General features: G+C 41.0%; 2 protein-coding genes across 4 annotated transcripts in view; one reads left to right on the forward strand and one right to left on the reverse strand.

Annotated features, from left to right (window-relative positions):
• Nucleotides 1-11,712, forward strand: part of skila (SKI-like proto-oncogene a) — a 33,468-nt gene extending 21,756 nt beyond the window's left edge. For both annotated transcript variants that reach the window (XM_061045069.1, XM_061045070.1), the window contains exons 3-8: nt 281-376; nt 1,083-1,171; nt 3,142-3,284; nt 5,254-5,615; nt 6,126-6,356; nt 7,354-11,712. In XM_061045069.1, the coding sequence (XP_060901052.1) occupies nt 281-376; nt 1,083-1,171; nt 3,142-3,284; nt 5,254-5,615; nt 6,126-6,356; nt 7,354-7,614 (1,182 nt within the window). In that variant the 3' untranslated portion in view covers nt 7,615-11,712. The remainder of the gene's footprint in view (nt 1-280; nt 377-1,082; nt 1,172-3,141; nt 3,285-5,253; nt 5,616-6,125; nt 6,357-7,353) is intronic.
• An 868-nt stretch (nt 11,713-12,580) lies between these two features.
• gpr160 (G protein-coupled receptor 160) lies at nt 12,581-21,512 on the reverse strand. 2 transcript variants are annotated; one of them, XM_061045072.1, is made up of 2 exons: nt 21,431-21,512; nt 12,581-14,487 (listed from the first exon to the last, which is right to left on the reverse strand). In XM_061045072.1, exon 2 carries the CDS (start codon nt 14,417-14,419, stop codon nt 13,493-13,495), a length of 927 nt encoding a protein of 308 aa, XP_060901055.1. In that variant the 5' UTR covers nt 14,420-14,487; nt 21,431-21,512; the 3' UTR covers nt 12,581-13,492. The 2 variants fall into 2 exon arrangements, with proteins under 2 accessions (XP_060901055.1, XP_060901054.1); XM_061045071.1 differs by lacking the exon at nt 21,431-21,512 and adding an exon at nt 20,867-21,141.
• Nucleotides 21,513-22,327: the final 815 nt, after the last annotated feature.

The raw sequence follows: 22,327 nt of genomic DNA on the forward strand, positions 1-22,327 counted from the left end.
TTTAATGCCATTTATCTCCATTTCTATCTCTATGATGTCATTTGTCTCTATTCTCCTTTCGTTTAAATGTAATTTGTCTCCGTCTTTCCCCCTCTGTGACCGTGGTTGTAATTCTTCCCTCTTACTCCCGTCCTTCCCGACAGAGTCTGTGCATCATTTTAATTGTGAAGAGTATCCTATCATACATGTTAAATGCTACTCTCCATCTTGATTGCGTTTAACTTTGGCATGTGATGGTCTGTCCTTTTAACCGCCGTGCCTCTCTTTCCTTGTGTTTCAGAAGGCAGTAGAGGAGGAGGAGAGCCAGGTGAGGAAATCCTCTGCAGGACTCTGCTCCCCTGCCAGCAAGTTACCAGACTCCGACCCTGCCAGAAAGGTCAGTTGTCGGTTTCCCCCCCTGTATCCATCCACCCCTCCCTCCATCACCTCCCACTGCTCCAACATCCCCATCCTCTCTTAGCACCCCCTCCCCCCTCCCTCTTCCTCTACACACAGGTCGGTTCTCAGGGTCACTACCCCCAACCCTGACTGACAGGCACACACCCCCTGTTCAGCCATTCATAACGGCACACTTCTCCTCTCTGACCTGTCAGGAAATATACTCATACTGCTGCTGAAAGGCTCTTCACCTCCCCCTACCACAGCACACACACACTAACTTTACAAGCACACACAGGGAAGAAGCTCTTTATCATGATTATCTTTTTTCTTCCAGCACACACACTTTTTCCCAGCTGATGGCTGATGGATGATCCCTCATCCACATGTGCACATGCATATTTTAGCTTTATTAGATTACAGCTCCAGGAGCGCCATGTGCAGTACAGCACATTCCCTTCTCCTCCTGCTGCGTCTCATGCATTCATATAAATATATATGCACGCCTCTGTGTGTGCCTGGACATGCACCTGATTGCCATTCAAATAATTCATCCAGTTAACTGCAAAATTAAATTCAAAGATAAATAAACGTGGAAGAAAAATATCATTCTGTGTGTTATTATAACTGTAAAAGAATGCTTTAGGAGACATTGTTGTTGTGATGTGAGATATTTACGTTTGTTTGTTTGTCATTACTCACAGGGGAAGACATCTACACCCAATCTGATGTTCAACCGTCTTTTCTCTGACATCAAGGAGGAACCAGGACACCCCACCATGGTCCATCCCAGGTACTACACCTTATTAACTTTGATTAATCAACATCAATACACTATTACTTTTTTTTCTCTCCAGTATATACTTCTTTATTTAAAGGATATAGGTTTCGGTTAATTTATTTTCTTTAAACAATGACAGCTGGCTATTACATGTTCTCTGAGTTTAAGTTATCTAATTTATCACATTAATTGTTCCGTTTGACAATAAGCGCACAATCTGGAAGAGTTGATAAACATGAAAAGTGTTCACATTTGAGAAGATGTAACCAGAGAATGTATAACTTAGTTTGATAAATGGCTCTAGGAGTAAAACTGTTATAATAAAAAAATGGCTGTAAAACATTTAAGTTGGCTGTGTTTAGGGCTGCAGCTAAGACCTAATCTTTAAATGTATGCTGTAGGGGACTCTGCTTAGATTTATTTTATCAATATCTGAAGCTATTCCAGATGTCATAGTGACACCGTAGTTGTCTTGGATTTATTTCGCCCTTCTGCTTTGGTAAAACTTTCAGTTTGACTGAAGTGTGTTCATAAAATTAAAAATGAAAGCCCCAATTTCTTATTTGGTGGCACTGCATTCCCTCTTCTGCACTATTCGCTCCTTGTCCTTCAGTCTTCATCACGTGTGCCGCTACTCTCGCTCCCTCCTTAGCCTTTGGTTCCTGTCTTCTGCTTCTCTTTTCCACCCTCCTTTCCTCCCCCAGAGCGTACCAGCCTGTGTTTGGATATGGCACTCTCATAGCTAACACTGTAATCTGACCCAGATTAAAACTTGGAATTAGATGGTTTAATGGCGCCACAGCTTCATGTGACTGCCTTGACATACTGACTGTGTGGAGGCATGCAGACGTCAGGCGAGACAAACTGGCAGGATTAGAGATCTGGTCACCTACCAGCATCACATGGCTGCTGCACTCTCAAACCAGTCAGAACTTGCACAGACCAGTCTGCAGTGGGCTTTTTTTTTGCATCGCAGCATTAGAAATAAGTAAAGGCACTGCTAGTCAACAGCCAGAGCACTTAACGTCCTATTTGGACTACTACCGACATCCATTAGCGGAACACTTGTCAAATACAAGGCAGGCTTACATTATTCAATCACATCTTAGGCTTTTCATGTGAAGGAGTTTCAGATTCTCGCTCAGGCGAGCAGGCAGCGCTTCGTATTACATCAGGAAGAGAGAGGAAGCAAGGCTCGGCTGCTGTAGTTTTTCAGGCAGAGCCCCACTGAGCTGTCATGCTTAACCTAGTTCACAGCTCCAGCTCCAGCTCTGTCTGGAGGGGACTGCTGGTGGGGGAGGGGTTCAAAGCTTCTCTCCTCCTCTCTTCTCTCCTCCATCTGCTTCTCTATCTCTCTGACTCTCTCTATTTCTCTTTCCTCTCTTCATTTCCCGCCATGTAGCCAGGAATAGAAAGATAGTGTTGGCTCAGTGGCTTCAGTGCATCTTCAGACTCTATCTCTCTCTATTACTACCTGGCCATTTGTGATAAGCCCAAGGTCTGTTTAGGCTGAAATCCTGTAAACACATGATAAGAAATATCCATATTCCACACTGTGTTTTTCCTGTCTTCAGATGGTGCAGTTATTGTGGGCAACATCAGCCACCAAATCACTCTTGTTCTATTACTCAGATTCAACTGTGTTTTTTATCGTAGTAGAGGAGAAGGTTTGAGTTATAGCAGACATGTATGTTGTTGTTTTATGCACATCGGCAACAGCAGCATCTATAAATCCTAACGTTTTACGATCTTTCCTACAAAGACGGGAGTATGTAAAAGGTGATACCGCTAGCATTATGAGTTGAATGAAAAAAAAAAACACAAAACAGATGTTTGATTCTTTAAGTACCAGCAGCAGGAAAACTGACATAAAATCACTTTTCAATTATATTGCATGTTCATTTTTGTGTTTGCATAAGCTACAATTTATCTTCAAATAAATCCCGTCCGGAGCTTAATTGTCTTTTTTCTCTCTCTTACAGTTACTACCTGTACACTTATGATAAGATGGTGGCTCCCAACGTGTCTCTGGAGAGGGAGGCGGAGATGAGCACTGAAATGCTTGGAGCACTGCTCAAACACCACTACAGCCGCAGAGTGCTGGGCCACGATGAGCCGCCCATGGGTCAGTACTGAGACACACAATACTTTAAAATCTGTGTTTTCCACTTTGAAACTTGGGTCAACAATTAATTGAATTACTCTGAGCACTTTATTGTAGAAGATAAAAGCAGGAATTAACACATCTGTTAACAAGGCTATCTTTACCCAGTAGAGTTCTCTATAAATTGATCAAATACACTACTGGAGACACAGAAGTAAAACATGTTTTCATGAGAGAAGTTGTAATTAACTTATCTTTGTACATTATACGGCTATTTATATTTATTAAATGGTAATACAGTGCTCATAAATGCTTGATCAACATCAAACTTATGTTGCTTATTTGTAAAGAAAGTAAAAAAATAAAAACACAACTAATATTTAAAAGTTTAGGATTTCTATTAACAGTGTACGGTTCTGTTGATGTCAATGATTTTGGCTCATGCATTTATTCCACACACGAACATGTCTGACACATGCCCACTGTAAAAACATGACACACATACAACAAGCGGTTTACATACATAGAGTACAACAGAGCAGAGGAGACATGCAGATCATGTTAATGTAACACACTCAGGCACGTGCTTACTGTCAACACACAACCTACAGTAAAACTCCACACTGCGTACACACACATTAATGCACACACAGCTAACATTGTAGCCTGCAGGGATGCACATAATCATGCATTGACCTTCACAAAAAGACTCCGGGGGCACCTCACTATTGATGAACAAGAGGGGTGGAAATGGCAGTGACCTCGTCTCTCTGCTGTGTGTATTTTTTATGTGTATACAAGACAAGACTGCATTAATAAGATATATTTCTAATGTTTGTATAGAAAGAGAGAGAGAGAGAGAATCAGAGTGGATTCCGTCTGCCATTATTACACCACTTCTTACTGCGAGGCTGTCTCACTCATATCGCTCAGGCATTCTCCCCCTCCTCGCATTTTTCCTCTCCAACCAATCTGTCTCTCTTGCCTCCACCCTCTCTTTCCCTGGCAGTCATGTCCATATCCTAGCCGAGTCCGTCTTCTGTCTGCCTCTTCCATCCATCCATTCATCCATCCTCGTCTCTTTCATCTCCACCTCTCTCTCAGTCTGCTGCTGTCACTTTCTCCCTCTCCCCCTCCTCCTCCTTTGCTTCCCCCTCCACCTCCTCCTCTTCTCTCCTTTTCTCTCATTGAATGCTTTCCTCCTCCACTTTCTGTGTGCCTTTCACTCTCTCTTTTGGCCCTCTCTCTCTCCTGCTTTATTCTTTTCAACTTACCACCACATTACCCTCTCCTGTTATTTGTGTGCCTCTACTATCCTGAATGTGTGCATGTGTGTGTGTGTGCACAGGCGCATGCCAGCTTGAGTGAGTAGATGAGGGTCCTCTCCAGTGCCAGACATGCTGTGTGCAGAGCATGCTGTATCCTGTCACATACATACAGCACGAGAACACAAGGCTGGAAAACACTGTTCTCGTGCACCCTCTGTCATTCTCTTTTAACTGTTCCTTCTCCTCTTACTGTCTGTGAGCTTTTGCCTTCAAATGCATTGTCATTACTAGCCTACAAATGCACGTGAGAGTGGCACACAGCCTGTTTGATCCTTAAACCCCATGATGTACGTCCTAAAGGCAACAATGAGGGAACAGACCAGAGTTTCAGCAGAGTTGGAGTCCCTGCAGAGCAGCACAGCTTCTACACAAGGCCCTCTCTTCCCCTCTTTTCTCCTATAGATACATACAGAGAATCATTTTTGGTTGAATGTTTGGTTCCTTGGCTGTTGCCGTGCCATGCCTGTTTGCTCACATTATAAAAGAGGTGTGAGCTTTTATGATGTTGTGGGAGGGTGTTACTTAGGCGCGTAGGCGCGAGTGTGCATCAGCTCGACTCGCACTTTCTGCCTTTAAACCACCTCCTCTCCCTTAAAAAAAGAAAAAAAGAGAAATAATTTTTAAGAACTCCTATCTTCATGCTTCCTTTGCTCCCTCCTTAGATCTCCATGCATCTCCTCCCCTTGCTGCTGGCGCCGAGGAGGCCAAATCTCAACGTGCCACTGCTGCCTCGGCCACCGAGCGGGAATGCCAAACCCTGGCAGTTTCCATGGAGACAAGCAGCCCGAGCTGCAAGAAAGCCACCCGCAACCCCACCCACACCCCTCCTCCTCCTGCTTCGTTGTTGTCACCAGTAACGGAAGTAGTGGCTAAGGACACGGGCTGTGCATCGAGCAGCGCTGCAGTGGTGGTGGGGGGGCTGGAGGACGACAAGGACAGGATTGTTGTGGAGATCATGCAGATGTACAGCAAACAGCAGGAGAAGCTCAACTCCACCCTGCACAAGCATCTGCAGCTGGAAATGGTGAGTTGATGGTTGGAAAAGAACGAAGTCCAAGATAAATGAGCTCCTAACTACGCCATATCTGTCCCCGCCTATTAAAAATGTCCTTGGCGTAGATGTGGAGGTGATGCTCACCTTCTAATGACCTCTCCATTTCACCAACCTACTGCCTGAAAAATCCAGAACCTACTCTGTTCAAATGTTGCTGTCCGAGGGTTCTGCATTTTAAAAAAAAGTCTGCAAACCCAGCTTGTGTAAATCACAATGTCTCACTAATATGTACCAGTATGGGATTATAACAACTTTAACTTTTAGTTGAGCATATGGTATAGAAGGGACCTTCATCATATTACTGATTGATTTATTATTTTGGCCAGCAGGGCCACATTAAGCTTAAAAAGATGTATCTAGTGTCATCAAACATGTTGCCTCCCTGTGGAAATGGTAACATATGTAGCATCTTTCTTGTTGGGCCAATAAAGTACGCCATTTTCATTGATGTCTCCCTAAAATGAATCTCTGTGTCTCCAGGAGCTAGAGGCATTGCGTGGAGGAGAAGCGGCGAGGCTGCGGGAGCTGAGCGCAGAGCAGCGGGAACTGCGCTGCGAGCTGGAGGCGGTGCACAGTGAGCAGGCGCGACAGCTCAGCCAGGCCCGCCAGGAACAGCTGGAGCTGGAGACGCGTCTGGAGCAGCTCCGACAGCAGGCATGTGCCTGCGAGCCAGGGACACAACGCCAGCAAGAGGCCCAGTACACTGCACAGGTATGGACATAGTGAGGCACACGCATGTATGCACATTAGTGATTATTGCATCAGAATGGTCTGAGTGAATCACAGTGACATATACAGTTTGTGCATTAGACACATCATTGAACACATGCCATTTTCATCTCAAACACATTACAATGCCAAAGCATCAATGCAGCGCTCCACATATCAAAACCAAGGATTTCCCTCGCATTTACAACGAGTCATCCACTGTTTTCAATCTATTACCATAAAAATGCTCAGTGAAATATATACTGAGACTTTTCACTGTAAATGCTGCACACTCAGCTTTCAGGGTGTGATGGATCATCATTTCTAAACAACACTCTAAAGACCTTGAGTAAGTTCTCAAAATTGCAAGTCAACATGTAGTGAATGCAAGCAGGATATATGTACCAGTGAGTGTAGATTCAAAGTAATCATATTTTAAAACTATTATAAATCTGCGCATCAGTTAGAGATCACTGAGTCATCACTCACATATTTCCTCTGGTGGTGGAGGGATGTGGTCATAATTCATTTGTGATTGTGTTTCCTATCTAAACAATGTTGTGTCCTTTCTGAGTCACTATGCTGTTAAAGTGTGTCAAAGCACACACTCCAGAGCCCATCACATTCTGACATCTGGTGTTGTTTTAATGTCTCTTAGATCAAGTGTTGTATGTAGAGAACTGTAGCTTTGGTTATGACGACCCTCTAGCTAATTACTGTTCAGCTGATGTGAATCTCAATATTGTCAGTGTCTTTTAAGTTTCACCAGGAAAGAAGGACTGAGATGTAAAAAAATCTTTGCAAAGCTTAATGGAGTTTTGTATTGTGCAATGCTGAATCATTCCTTGTCATCATAGAAGCTTTTAGTATGTCTGGAACCAAACACCATGACTTATGACAGACTGTTCTTCAATGTGATAATCTGTTAGACTAAATGTCTCCTTATTTGCTGTAGGCATATGTTGACCTCATGTCTGTCTGTCTGTCTGTCTCCTCCCAGTTGTCAGAGCTGCGTCAGAGGCTGGAGCAGGCGGAGGCGGACCGGCTGGAGCTGCAGGAAGAGCTGCGTAGGGAGCGAGAAGCACGGGAAAAACTAGAGCGCACAATCTCTCAGCTCAAGCAGCAGATGGCCCAGTCTGGCACGATGGGAGGCAGCCCCTCTCCGCCTCTTACCCCGTCCACCGGACCCCCTAATGTCCACTCTCCGCCCTCCTCCTCCTCTTCTTCCTTCTCTGAGGCCCCATCGGCTGGCCAGAAGTAACTGCAAACCCCTCCAGGCGCCTCCCCTCCCTCCATCATTCCTCTCCCAATCACCCGCCAACTATACTGACACAAACAAATCAGCCAGCGGCAGAAAAGAGTTTCACATCTCCTCCAGGCTGTTTTCAACTTGTGCATCACCCCCTCCCTGTTTTATTTCAGCGTAGGACTGACTTTTGTTTGTAATTTAACATCACTTAAAAGAAAAATGTTATGTTGTTTTTATGCTTATTTCTTTTGCTCCTTGCCTGTGTTCAAACAGTATTTAAAGTTTTTATGAGGGGCTTGTATGTTTTGATTTTATTTATAATTTTTACCGAACAAACAGCTGCTTTACAGACAGGAGTTTGATCAACTCGACCCATCACCATTTCTTTCTCCCTCCCCAATTGTCAAACTCCTCTTCACCCCTTATCCCCTGCTCTGGACTCTGCAGCTAATGACTTGAGATGTCTGACTTCAGTTCAGACTCCAGACTTATCTCAGCTCCTCACTGATGTGAGGCTACTACCTGGCACAACAACTGGTGCCCACAGACACAAAATGGCACCCGGTTGCTGTGCCCATTCTCCATCTTTCTGTATGTACAGCCCAAACGCTCAATAACCAGCGACTGCAGGTAACTGCATGGACATTTCAATTGTTTTTTTTTTCTGTTATGAAAACATAAGAGGAGTGTAATATGTAAAAAAAAACAAAAAAAAAAAAAAAAAAACATCAAATCTATATGGAGAAGAAAGACCTTTACTGTACAAATAAGACAAATGTTGTAAAACCTCATGAAAATATGCCAACAGTGACGCTGAACTTGAAATGAGTGTTGAGTGTGATCCCCTAAAAGGTAGCTGGCTTGTAAATGAACTGGCCTGTTAGACAGTTGGTCCTCACAAAGACTACTTTTCCTCTTCCCTCTGCTGGGTAACACCTGGACTCTCCTGTTGTAGACCAAACAGTCTGTCAGTTGATCCGCCAGCTGCCCAGCGTCTCCTCTAACTCCCCCCTCCTCTTCCCCCCCTCATCAGAGGAGGCCTCACACCCTCCACCACTGTACGCTAGCAAGATTGCCCTCTGCTTGGAAACACCTCCATGCTGTTGTTTTTCACCCACTTCGGGCTGGACAGGAAACGCTGTATTGTTTTCAGGCTTGGCATGAAGAAGCTCATGAGCAGTGTTGTGCACTTAAGGCGCTCTCCTCCCCCAGAATCCCCTGGGAATGGAATGTGTCTGGACACAGGCGCTGTAGCTTTTCTAAGAAAGAAGAAAGGCAGAGTCTCACATGTGCGGGTAGCTGTGCTGTGAGTATAATACATACGACATTGACTGTGTCAGTGCAGTCCAGGCATTCAGGCAAAACAATGGCCCCAGCGTTCCCAGCAGATGATCAAAGCTCCAGTCTGCCCCTGTTTTCTGGGCTTCTCTTTTTTGTATGATCTGACTTCATTGTTGGCAGACGGTTTTATCCCCACCCTGTTCGACACAGCGTCTTCTTAGAATGTGGGCCACAGGTGAAAGCAGTTAGTCCAGTGTGGTTTGGGGCTCAAATTCAGCCCTTGCTTCACGTTATTCTGCCTGGCTGAACAAACAGCACCAGACAGGGAGAGGAAGCGAGGGGAGCGCTCAGGGGGGACTGGTGCACTCTTACCCGCGGCAGGCTGGGTGGCCCGAACACAAGAGGTACAGAGGGAACCCTTTTTGTTTTGTGCCGTCAGAATGGGGGCAGCTGTTGTTGTCTAGGGGCCTGTGCTAGCCCTCGGGTGAGACTGTACAGGAGCCCCCATTTCCCAACAACCTCCCACCCTCCTCTAACACAGAACAACCGTCACTAACTCACTCACTCACACACATACCCGTCCATCCATCTCCAGTGCAGGATCAGCTGGGGGTGTGCATTGTTTTATAGATGCCCAGGAGAGCGAGCAGGCGTCCAGCCAGAGGAAAAGAGGACTTTATTGTTTCAGTTGCCAGGCAAAAGTGCTTTTTATTGCCACAGAGGAGATCCCTGTAAGCCAGTGTGTGTGTGTGCGTGTGTGTGTGTGTGTGTGTGTAAATAATTGTTTAAAAAGAGAAGGGAGATCGGCCTCAGCTCAACTCTAGGCTTTTTTTATGCATCTGCTCTAAATGCAAATTGATAGACATTCCACTGTGCTCCATCCTGTTTGATGCAGAGTTTCTTACACAGCTTCCCTTTACAATAACAGACTTTAAAGACCAGGCGGAGGACAGTTGTGATTTGTTGATAGACATGCAAGCAGGTGTAGGTGCAAGCCAGTAAAATCCAACCCATGCAGCAAATGTACACTTCACTGTTGTTCCATTTAAACCTTTATTGAAATTATGAAAGAAAATATTTAACGTATTAACTAAAGATTTATATTCACTTTGTAAATACAGTAGTCATTAATATATTAACTGTTCTTATATAAAAAAAAATCTTCAAAAGGTTATATAAATTGGACCAGATTTTGCTTTCTTTTTCTTAAGTGGTCTTTGCAGATATAAGAACTTGACCTTTGTCAAGTGCATACTGGGAAGTGAAATGCATGGTTTACTGAGATGTGATGCTGGACAAAATAGGAAAAAAATATGTTGTTACACACTTCCCCCTTTCTGAAATGTTTTTTTTGTGTGGACTTTTCAATGTGTAATGTAACAAACTTCTATTCCTTCTTTTCTAAAAACCCTCTCCCTCAAGCTAAATTGAAGATTTGTTGAAGAAAAGGCATTTTGGAAAAAAAGAAAACAAACAAAAATGATTTTTTTTTTTGTTTTGCATGTTTTGCTGCCCCTAATGTTTTGTGACACAGGGCCACTCTATCAATCTGTTCATTGATTTAAAAAAAAGAAAAAAAGAGTTTCCCCCCACATTACGCACAAAAACTATTGAGATGGCTCATATGCATGAACATTGATCTGTGCAAGTTTTATATCCTTATTGGTTTAGAGATTGGCTGAATATTGAGTCAGCATATGAAGAACATAAAATGTAGCCTCATTTGATTTGGAAATGATGTGAGTGTGCGGTTAAGAGAGAGAGAGAGAGTGTGTGTGTGCGCGCGCCTGTTTGTTTGCTTCCTACATCTGAAGCAGCTTTGAAAAGGGAAAGAGTGAAACTTGTTCATGTTGTTCTGGACGTGTAGTTATATTTTCTGATTCTGATTATGAACCCATGTCTGGATGTGTTGACATCACTCAATGGATAATCAGTGTTAGATTTATTGACTAATTATCATCATCAAAAAATCATTGAAATGAATCACGAGCAGATAAATAAATCTGCGTTTGCCATTTTACTTTGTGTGTAAGTCCCATTTTATACACAAGGGGGCAGTGTTTGGCTTCTCTCTGATTGTTTACCCTTATTGCAAAAAAAAAAAAAAAACTTAATGTGAAAGAAACAGGAGGAAACTTGTGACATGGTTTGCTGGGCCTTTTTGCATTTTGCAGTGTTATGAGAACTTGGATATGATTTGTACAGAATTGAACTGGTGTGACGTTTGCCCAGCCGATAAAATAAAGTGAACGGAGAAGAGATTTATCACCTGAACCACATTTGAATACTGAGCTGATGTATAACATCAGCCGGTAAATCTTTTTCCATTGTGTAAGACTGATCACACAGATCACTAGTTAATAAGAGGTACACCATGTTTAACTTTACACTCATCCTGTTATAGATGAAACAGAACATATATATATATATCATGCTTGGCTTAAAAAGAATCCCTTTCCCCCTCTTAACACTGTTTATGAAACATGAAACACAGTGTCTGTGTATGACCATTGCATACTACTTTGCCAATACTACAGTGTGATGAGACTTTTGTTCTTGCATGAATCGAGACACTGTTCTCCTACCTCATGTTGTGATATAAAAGATGTTTTTTAAGCAGAAGACACTGCATCTCTGTTTATCATTGATATTTACGAGTAAATTACATACATGTAAATGCTTTTAGCTAATACCTCAGTTGTATCTAGTGTTTGTTATTTTCTGTTATTATTTTTTTTTCCTTCCCTCAATTTCCGATCTTGTAAATAAACCCTGTATAGACAATGAACTTGGATCAAATTCAAGTAAAGTTCTGTAGTGTCAAACCAGTGATGTCTCTTGCCTTTCTTGTCTGTGTTTTTTCGTTTATTATTTCTCTAATGATCACTCGTTTGTTGACAGTAGGATATTTTTTGAAGACCACAAAAGCTTCTAACCAGAGAAAGCAGCAGAAGCAGTGATTAATGATTGAGCTCATTTAAACTCTGGAGACAGTGGTGAGCTTAGAGGGAGAAGAGTATCTGTAAAAGCAGTATATTATGAGCAGGGCTGAAACACATAGTGGTGTGTCAAACAAAAGGAAATGTAACTTAAATTTTTGATCTTTGATTGCAGAAGATTTTCACAACAAAATAACATTTGGGCTGTTAGTTGTAATGATTTAATTGAGTTCTTCTCGTCCTCCGTTACACTTTTAAAAATAGGTATTTGTTTTTATTTTAATTGCAGAAAAAATGATCACATGAAATTCGCCTTTTTTTAATTCAATATGAAACATTCAACTTTCATCTAACTGACATTTCCCAGAACTTAAAACACAAACGGACACTACTAAACATTCAATGGGAGGTTTAACTTGAACACAGACAGCTGGAAGAAAGGATTGACCATTTTTTCACCTTTCTTACAATCTGCCTCATTTACTTAAAAAGCTGTCAGTGACATGAGTATGATTTGAAGCGGCGCTGCTTCTGTGCACAAGTAAACTGAAATTGACGGCCAGATGTAACATGAATTTACTTTAAGTTCACAATGATGCATTTTTAAAACCATAAGGGCTCCAAATGAAGAATGAACGTTTTAGAGGACTTGGAGTTAATGCCACACCTCGGCTCTGTAGGCTGCTGTCCTGTCCTGAGCTACCAAACATTAACACATTCATTGCTTTTCATTGTTAACGAACTGTTAAACCAGAATGTATCAGAATCAGAATCAGCTTTATTGGCCGTGTATGCTTACACACACAGGGAATTTGTCTTCAGTAACTGAGCTCTGAATGTACAAAGTTAAACATTAAACACAATATAAGCAAAACACTAATATATACAAGTCTAAATAAGACCATAATGCAGTGGTGAGTAGTGCAAAATGCTGAGATGAACATGATAATAAATATGTAGTTATGTAACAGATGGTATGCAAATCATAGAGTGCAAATATTAAGGGTGAACAAACAGGAGAAAACCTAAATGTTCATGTCAACAATTTAACCTGTCAGCATCCCAGATTTTTATTACAGGGAAATACGCAACAGAAGATGACTGGAAAACTTAAGTTTAAAAAATATATATTTACTCATTTATGGACAAATCAAAATTGAACAATTTTAAAGAATTTAAATGAATCAAGTATTGCCTTTCTATTCATAATTAAACCATATATACAGTGTGTGTATATATATATATATATATATATCCTGTACTGTATAGAATAATGTTAATAGGGACCATACAATACAATTCTGATCTTGAATGTCAAGAATATAAGTCAAATATGAATCTGCTTGATACCAATTTATTAAAAGATGCAGTGAATCATATAAATCATAACAATGGCACCATTCCTCATTTTTTTAGTTAAATACATTTATCTCAAAATTACAACGACAGACCTCATGGTGGGGACAAATCACAACAGGTCTATTGATTTAAAATGTCTCTGATACTTTTCATTTCGGTACCTTAAATTTCTAACAAATATTGTTTCAATCCATCTGGTGGTAAATGAGGACATATTTGTACCAACTAATAGATCCATGGGCCATTTGTTAAGATTGAGTGACAATAAGAAAAAAGTCTACTGCAGGTCTCAGCATCTATGTCCACTACTTCTATACAGAATATGTCCTGTGTGTATTTTCACAGTGCAGTATTGTTCTGTCGTCCTCAGCCAAGCTAAATTTGTATCTCCACTCACAGAAGCTGTCGGGGGGAACTGCTGCCAAGCCCTGTGCAAGCTGCGGGGCTGGACAGACTGCACATAAAAGGACTGCTATCAAGGTGCTGTTGAGAAAGCTCAACCAGACAACGTTCATGTCCAGGTATGCAGGTATTCCCACAGGTAGCAAGAGGAGCACGGCAAGAAAAAACAGAAACAAGACCCAAGTGTTCAGGAAAACATGTAAGGTTTGGTAAACAACATTTTTCCTGGAGAGTGTTCTACTTTGGACTGTATTTTGATCTTTCCATAACTGTGTGCTGCACCCAGCATTCAGTGCTGCATAGCCAAGAGATAGGAGGAGCAACATGGCGACCTGCAGGGTATAAGAAGTTCTCAAGATCCAGCACTGATGAATCTGGTTGTAAGACACTTCCTCTAGGACAGGATTGAAGTCAGACAGCAGAAAGACGTAAAGAGCAGTTAGGTACCACAGGAAGCCGGTCGCAGATAAGATGAAAAACATTCTGACCCCGGCAATGGTGAATTGCAACCTCTGAGTGAGAGTACAGAAATGGTCCAATCCAGCTAAGACTACAACAGGCAGCTGCAGAGCACTGTAGATTTGTCCGAGAATTTGAACCAGCAAACACACATGAAACCTGGTCAGCTTCAAGCCCAGGAGGATGACATATCCGTTGGTGTGGAGGTGAAGCGTGGTGGCAGAGAGGGTCAGGGCTGTGTCGATGACAGAAAGGGAAACACTGAAAACTCCCAGGAAGCTTTGGCAAATGTGGTTCCTCTGGATAAACACCAGCGTCCAGTTAAGCAGGCATTTTCCTCCCAGGCTGATCAGGATGGAGGGGATGGGGATCATCATGGTGTTCAATCTGGGAGAGCTTCTGACCGAGTGAGCACCAGTCACTGTGGGCAATTACGAAGACTCATCTGTTGGAGAAGGGAAATTAAGGTTTTAAAATGTTTGATTTGTTTCATGGGTTTCTCTGTGGCATACAATGATGATTTCACAATCACATATCAAACCGGGAATAACTTCATGTTCGGTAACAGAAAAGGCTAAACACAACAGAGACAAATCATCACCATTTAACTGGATATGGTGTCGGGGAAATATCTCGCAAATCAGCTACAGCAAAAAAAGGAAAAAAAACACCATCCCAGCTATACAAAACCCAGCGGGGAAGCTTCTCATATCACCTGATGAAATTACAAACACCTTTAAAAACTTCTACCAACAGCTGTACACATCAGACACAGAACCCAATTCAAAAGACATATATGAATTCCTTGATAAACTAGACATACCAACCTTAACAAAAACTCAAGCAGAAGCATTAGATAAACCACTCACAAAAGAAGAATTCTATTCAGCACTAAAGTTAATTCCCCCTAACAAAGCACCAGGACCTGATGGCTTCCCCGCTGAGTTTTATAGACATTTCTGGTCAACCATTTCACCACTATTCATCAGAATGACAGAAGATCTCATAAATTCCAGACAAATCCCTTCACATATGAACACTGCCAACATCTCAGTCATATTGAAACCAGATAAAGATCCTACCCTCACCTCCAGTTACCGCCCAATATCCCTCATCAATACAGACATCAAAATAATTAGCAAAGCACTATCCACAAGAATCGAAATGGTCACTCCATCCATAATCCACATTGATCAAACAGGTTTTATTAAAGGTAGACACGCAAACAATAACACACGCAGACTATTCAACATAATTCACCAAGCAACACAGACCACAGAAGAAGTCTCTAAAGACGCTTCAACTAGTCCAGAACGCTGCAGCTCGTGTACTGACCAGAACTAGGAAAAGGGACCACATTACTCCTGTCCTGGCTTCTCTGCACTCCCTATACAGTCTAGAATAGAATTCAAGATCCTTCTTCTCACTTACAAAGCTCTAAATGGCCAGGCACCATCTTATCTTAAGGAGCTACTAGTGCCGTACTGCCCCTCGAGAACATTACGGTCCCAGAATGCAGGCCTACTCGTGGTACCTACAGTCTCTAAGTGTACTATGGGGGGTAAAGCCTTCAGTTATCGGACTCCTCTCCTCTGGAATCGTCTTCCAGCCGGGGTCCGGGAGGCAGACACAGTCTGTATTTTTAAGAATAGACTTAAAACTTTCCTTTTTGATAAATCTTATAGTTAGGGCTGGTGCTGGTGTAGACCAGCTCTTAGTTAGGCTTAGACTACCGGGGGAACTGGCACCCTGAGCTCCTCTCTCTCTCTCTCTCTCTCTCTCTCTCTCTCTCTCTCTGTGCATATACAGTACATCATATTACTGCATGTATCTATCTGTAAATCTCAGTCACTAACCACCTACTTTCCTGGGAGCTCTTGAGCTCTCTTAGGCTCCTCAAGATCGTTGGTTGACGGCCTGCCAGAACGAGTTGACGCTATACAGATTGATTGATTGAAGAAACAATAATAGCTTCTTTAGATGCCGAAAAAGCGTTTGACCGCGTAAACTGGACATTTTTACTTGCCACACTTCATAAATTTGGATTGGGAAAGTCATTTATCACCTGGGTCAAAACACTATACAACTCACCAAGAGCAACAGTCACAGTCAACGGTCTAACGTCATCAAGCTTCACACGGCACAGAGGAACAAGACAAGGATGCCCACTCTCTCCCTCTCTATCTGCAATATACATCAAACCACTTGCTGCAGCAGTCCGCCAGAATAATCTCATTAAAGGTATACAATCACCCAACGTAACCCACAAGATAAGTTTATATGCTGACGACATCATACTCTACCTACAAAATCCACAAATCTCACTACAAGAAACAAATATAAAAATACTCCAAAATCTCTAATTACTCAATAAACTGGACCAAATCGACACTGCTTCCAATCTCTGTAAAGAGGTGGAACCTGGCAGCCCTACCACTACCTATTCCCTCCACCACTGAAACTATAAGATACCTAGGCATCAATATCTCCCCCAAATTGTCAGAACTTATACCATTGAATTTCAATCCACTTACCAGAAATATAGAAGACGACACGACCAGATGGATGAATCTACCGGTATCACTCATAGGAAGAATAGCAATCACAAAAATGACCATACTTCCCAAAATAAATGACCTTTTCTCTATGATCCCAGCATGTCCACCCCCCACATGGTTCAGTTCCTTAAACTCAACAATAACCAAAATTTACTGGAAAAACAAAAAACCTAGAATAAAATTGACCACACTTCAAACACCAAAAAATACCGGAGGACTAGATGCACCAAACTTTTATGACCACTTCCTGGCAAACCAGTTACAAATCATAACAAAATGGATACACCCCACCGAACAATCCCACCCACGGCTAGACATAGAACAGGAACAATGCAAAAACATACCCATATCAACCCTACCATTTATCAGCACTTCAATTAAACATCATAACTCCTTCAAAAATCCTCTCATTGCTACAGCCCTAACAGCATGGTGGAAAGCCCACAAAATAATGAATCTCACCACCTGGAAGGACAAAGGCATCACCCAGCTTCATCACATAATTCAAAACAAAACCTTCATCCCCTTCAAAGAAATAACTCAAAAGTACAATATAAACAATAAATCTCACTTCCAATATCTCCAAATCCAATCTATCATAACACATAAGCTCAACCTCAAACAAGACTACATCGAAAATTCAACACTAGCAGACACAATACTAAAACTCTCAACACCCACTAAAACGCTATCTAAACTATACAAACTCATACAATACAATATCTCTCCCCACAGCAAAATGGGAAAAAGATTTATTAACAACAATAGACCATGACACCTAGAACATAATCTGCAACAATACCTTCTCAATGACAAATAAACCTAACCTCCAACGAATTCAGTATAAGATTAACCACAGAACTCATATCACACAAAAAACATCAAATGGGACTTTCTGATACAAATAACTGCTCAGTATGCCCCCCTAACACCCTGGATGACTACATGCATGCAATCTGGCACTGCCCACCCATACAGCAATTCTGGAAACAAATCACAACTAAACTCTCTTCAATACTGAACTGCCGGGTTCCACTCTCCCCTTCACTATGCATCCTAGGAAACACTCTTTCAATCACACTTCCCAACAACCAAAAAAACCCCAATACTCATTGGGCTCACTGTCGCCAAGAAAGCAATCCTCCTCAACTGGAAAAGCAGAAAAAAAAACTAAACACCTCAGTATGGATAGACCTCTTTGTCGAACACATCACCATGGAAAAACTTACAGCATCCATCCACAATAAATCACACCAATTTCTGACAACTTGGGAGCCAATCCTCACCTCACTACTTCCCGAACAACATAGTTCAAACCCCTGATATTCACTACCACAAATATAGACTCATACAAATACACACACACACACACACACACACAGACACACACATACACAAAGACACACAACCTTTTTTTTGTTTCCTTTCTGTATAACTATCACAACTTATTTGTGAATTTATTTTCCTCTTACCATCAAATTTAATCTTTTTTTATTATTATTATTATTATTATTATTATTATTATTGTTGTTGTCCTTAGCCACCATTTTATTATGACCTATTTATTGATTTATTTCCTCTCTCCCTCCTTATATTCATATCATATTCATCATCATAAATTCTCATCACAGCCACTCTAATTTTTCATGCATTTCTTTTTATTTTATTTATTTATTTTCTCTTTCATTACACACACACACACACACACACACACACACACACACACACACACACACACACACACACACACACATACACAAGCAGGGCCCTTCAACACCCTCAACATACAAAATTGCAAAACGTTATTATTACTCCCTGCTTGCCTGTTTTGTCTTTGTCTATGCTGTGCATTGTATCGTCGTGTCTCCCCTGTCACTGCGGTCAAGCCAGCCGCTCCTCGCTTTTACATGGTGAAGTGAGCCGCCCCTAAATGTGAAGTGCCCACGTATTCTGATCTTTATGGTAAATGCTCCGGACTCCAGAGCGAGCAGAGAGAGAGAGAGCGATGAAGTGAAGTGCTAAATGCGTAGGTCTTACCATAAAAATGACTATGAGATATACGTGTATGAAACGGGAGCAAACAAAATACTGTTCATGGAATAATACTGCGAGTCTGCGATAACTTCCGTTTTTCAAAATAAGGTGTTTTCCTGGGAAAAAAATATAAAAATATATGTTCTTCCATAAGTAGACAATGATTCTGATATGGGTGGACTTAGTACTTCCTATAATACATGCACCTGTACTATGAAGTACTTTTACTGTGTACTTTTTGAGAAATCCATTGTCAAAGTCCATTCTAAAGCACTATAATGAGTCTTTTTTATGACTTTGATGTCTTGTAAAAAATAATTCTTCCATAAGTAGAAAATGATTCTGATATGGTTGGACTTAGTACTTCCTATAATACATGCACCTGTACTATGAAGTACTTTTACTGTGTACTTTTTGAGAAATCCACTGTCAAAGTCTTTTATAAATCACGATAATGAGTCTTTTTTTCTGACTTTGATGTCTTGTAAAAAGAAATTCTTCCATAAGTAGAAAATGATTCTGATATGGTTGGACTTAGTACGTCCTAAACTACATGCACAGGTAATATGAAGTACTTTTACTGTGTACTTTTTGTGAAATCCATTGATTTTATGGATATCAGATACCATATCAGAATCATTTTCTACTTATGGAAGAATTATTTTTTACAAGACATCAAAGTCAGAAAAAAAGAGTCATTATAGTGATTTATAAAGGACTTTGACAGTGGATTTCTCAAAAAGTACACAGTAAAAGTACTTCATATTACTTGTACATGTAGTCTAGGACGTACTAAGTCCAACCATATCAGAATCATTTTCTACTTATGGAAGAATTATTTTTTACAAGACATCAAAGTCATAAAAAAGACTCATTATAGTGATTTATAAAGGACTTTGTCAATGGATTTCTCAAAATCAGAATATCAGAATCATTTTCTACTTATGGAAGATTTTTTTTTGTCTGGAAAAGGAGATTAATAACGGGTCAAAATCGCTCTCTCTGTCTGTTACTCCTGCTCGCTCTGCAGTCCGGAGCATTTACCATAAAGATCAGAATACGTGGGCACTTAAAATTTAGGGCCGACTCACTTCACCATGTAAACTCGAGGAGCGGCTGGCTTGACCGCAGTCCCCTGTCTCCTACATACTTTTGCTCTTGTCATGTCCCTCACTTGTCTTGTATTGTTCTGCATCACCTAATAAAAAAACCCCACATTTTAGATACTGGAGACGTTTACTGTGCAGCTTTTTTCTTCCTTTACTTCGTTTGCATGCTTTCTCACCTTTAACACTCGGATGATGACTGAAGCAAATAATGAACAGGAACGGGGGGGGGGGGGCGTTGTCAGAAACCTTCACAGCTAACTGTCTCAGCAGGAGTCACACTGTTGATGTTTCCTCAGCAGAAGGCGTTCCAGTGTTTGGCTTGTTAAATTATGTCTCCCTCTGCTGGTGTTCAAACGAAACTGCGGTTGCTTTCATTGAGCAAAGGATGTGTGACGGCTGAATCAGAGTGGGGCTGAACGATGTTGGAACAAAAGTTATATTGCAATATATTTCATTTATGCTGTCAGTGTTTCCTCCATGTTGATAACTTTTGCCTCTTCTGAGCGCAAAAAACGTGAACGTGTTATTGCTTATGTTGTTTATTTTTTTACTTATGTATTCAGCACGTGAGGCAAAACATTTAATAATTTTAAGATCATATAGGTAACCGTCTGATAGATTAATACTCTCCTAAAATTCTCTCATCAGCTCCTGATGGAAATATCTGGTTTGTCTTTGTGTCCAGTCAAACCAAACTTTATTGAAGTTAACCAAGACTGTGATGTAAAACCGAAACAATGAGCTGATAGACACTCTGTAGAGCTGAGAGGAAGTTTTGTTTCATGAGAGTAACCCTCCTCCCAAACAAGCACTCATCCCCCCCCCCCCCCAGACCTGCTCACTTTCAACAATTGGAATAGAGCTTAAATAGACTCAAATCCCCAAACATCTCCCCTCTGCAAAAACAACAATGGCAAAAAATAAAAATCACTCGAAGAGTAATTATTAAGAAATGACATGTTAAGGACCATCAAATACAATTTTGGAAAGTCGTCTTTCAATGAATCCTTTCAGTCCAGACAGCTGGAATAACTAAACCAAAAGATGAACTGCTTCCTCAGCAATAATGGGATGTTAAGCTTCCCCAAATGCTACTCACTTAAAATTTATCAAACTTTCAAACTTTAAGTGGCGCTGATGGCGCAGTGGTTGGTGCGCGTGTCCCATGTATGGAGGCTGTAGTCCTCCAATCGGACGGCCCAGGTTCAAATCCAACCTGTGGCTCCTTTCCTGCATGTCATTCCCCACTCTCTCTCTCTCTCTCTCTCTCCCTGATTTACAACTCTATCCACTGTCCTATCTCTCCAATAAAGGCTAAAAAGCCATGAAAAAAACTGTCAAACTTTAACTTCTGCTTTTTTGAACTGCCATTTCCTCTGCAGATAATGGGGAACTACACAACACGTATGCAATGCTGCATAGCCCAAAGATAGGAGGATATGTTGCCTTAAAAGTATGGTGTGATATATGTCCACATGTTATACTGAGAGGGCGAGAGAGAGAGAGAGAGAGAGATATTTGAATTTAAATCAGCTTAACATGGAAAAGTATCTGTATCGATGTATTATTTCACACTTTAGGGTTTACACCATGTAAGGACTGGTGTAGATCAAAGAGTTGATTATAGTTCAAATAACACACACAAGTTTTGACTTGACTTGTTTGTACGCCTCAGTTGTTTGCATACCTGCCATGCTGTACTGAAGGTCCGGTTCAGCAGCTTTTTTTGTTGTCATTGCACAGGTAACAGCAAAGAGGTGGATCAGCCTGGGATAAAACACAGAGATTCAATATTAACACAGAAAACCCCAGTCAAAAGATACACTGTTAGGTTGTAATTATTAGATTATATAGAAATGTTTAATGAAGAACCAATTCACTATTTTCAGTGCACTGAATATGTGGATGCTATATTGATGTACTAAAGTCAGTATCACACACACTTGAAGAGGATTTTGCAACACAACACTCACATATTTAAAACAGACATTCAAAGAAAGATGCATCTACCTTTATAGAGATGTTACCTTTGTAGAAGCAGTGATCTGATGTTAAATGCAGCCCTTTCAAAGAACAGCAGACGACAGTGCTTTGAGCACTTGAATTATACCCAGTCAAGTTTCAGTGCATCCGTATTATGAAAAAGCTTTTCTCCGAAGGCGTGGTTAAAAGTATTGCAGTAAGACAGCTTTGATCAAGATTTAAGAATTCATTTAATCATTTCAGGTTTTATACAGTCCAGTTGGATAAATGTAGAGATTTCTGACATAACACTGTTTGAAATAAATGAGAATGAAAACCTCAATTATTTGGCAAAATGACAAATGTTTTCATGCATGACTATAAAGAGAGATCAACATCTACTGCAGCTTCATTTTGTCTGCTTTGAATTAAAAGTATTCTGCCTTCATCTGCCTATGAGTATTTTTTTGTAATTGAATGAATTGGGGCGCATAATCCATGTTATATAGTTTGGAGAAATGCACAATGTGAAAGAAAATAAAATGACTCATTTCCTTTGTTTCTCTATTTTTCATGTTCACATTAGGTACTCCCTGCACAAATCATTATAAACTCATCAAAT

Source organism: Labrus mixtus, chromosome 8, assembly GCF_963584025.1.
Source record: "Labrus mixtus chromosome 8, fLabMix1.1, whole genome shotgun sequence".
Classification (NCBI taxonomy): domain Eukaryota; kingdom Metazoa; phylum Chordata; class Actinopteri; order Labriformes; family Labridae; genus Labrus; species Labrus mixtus.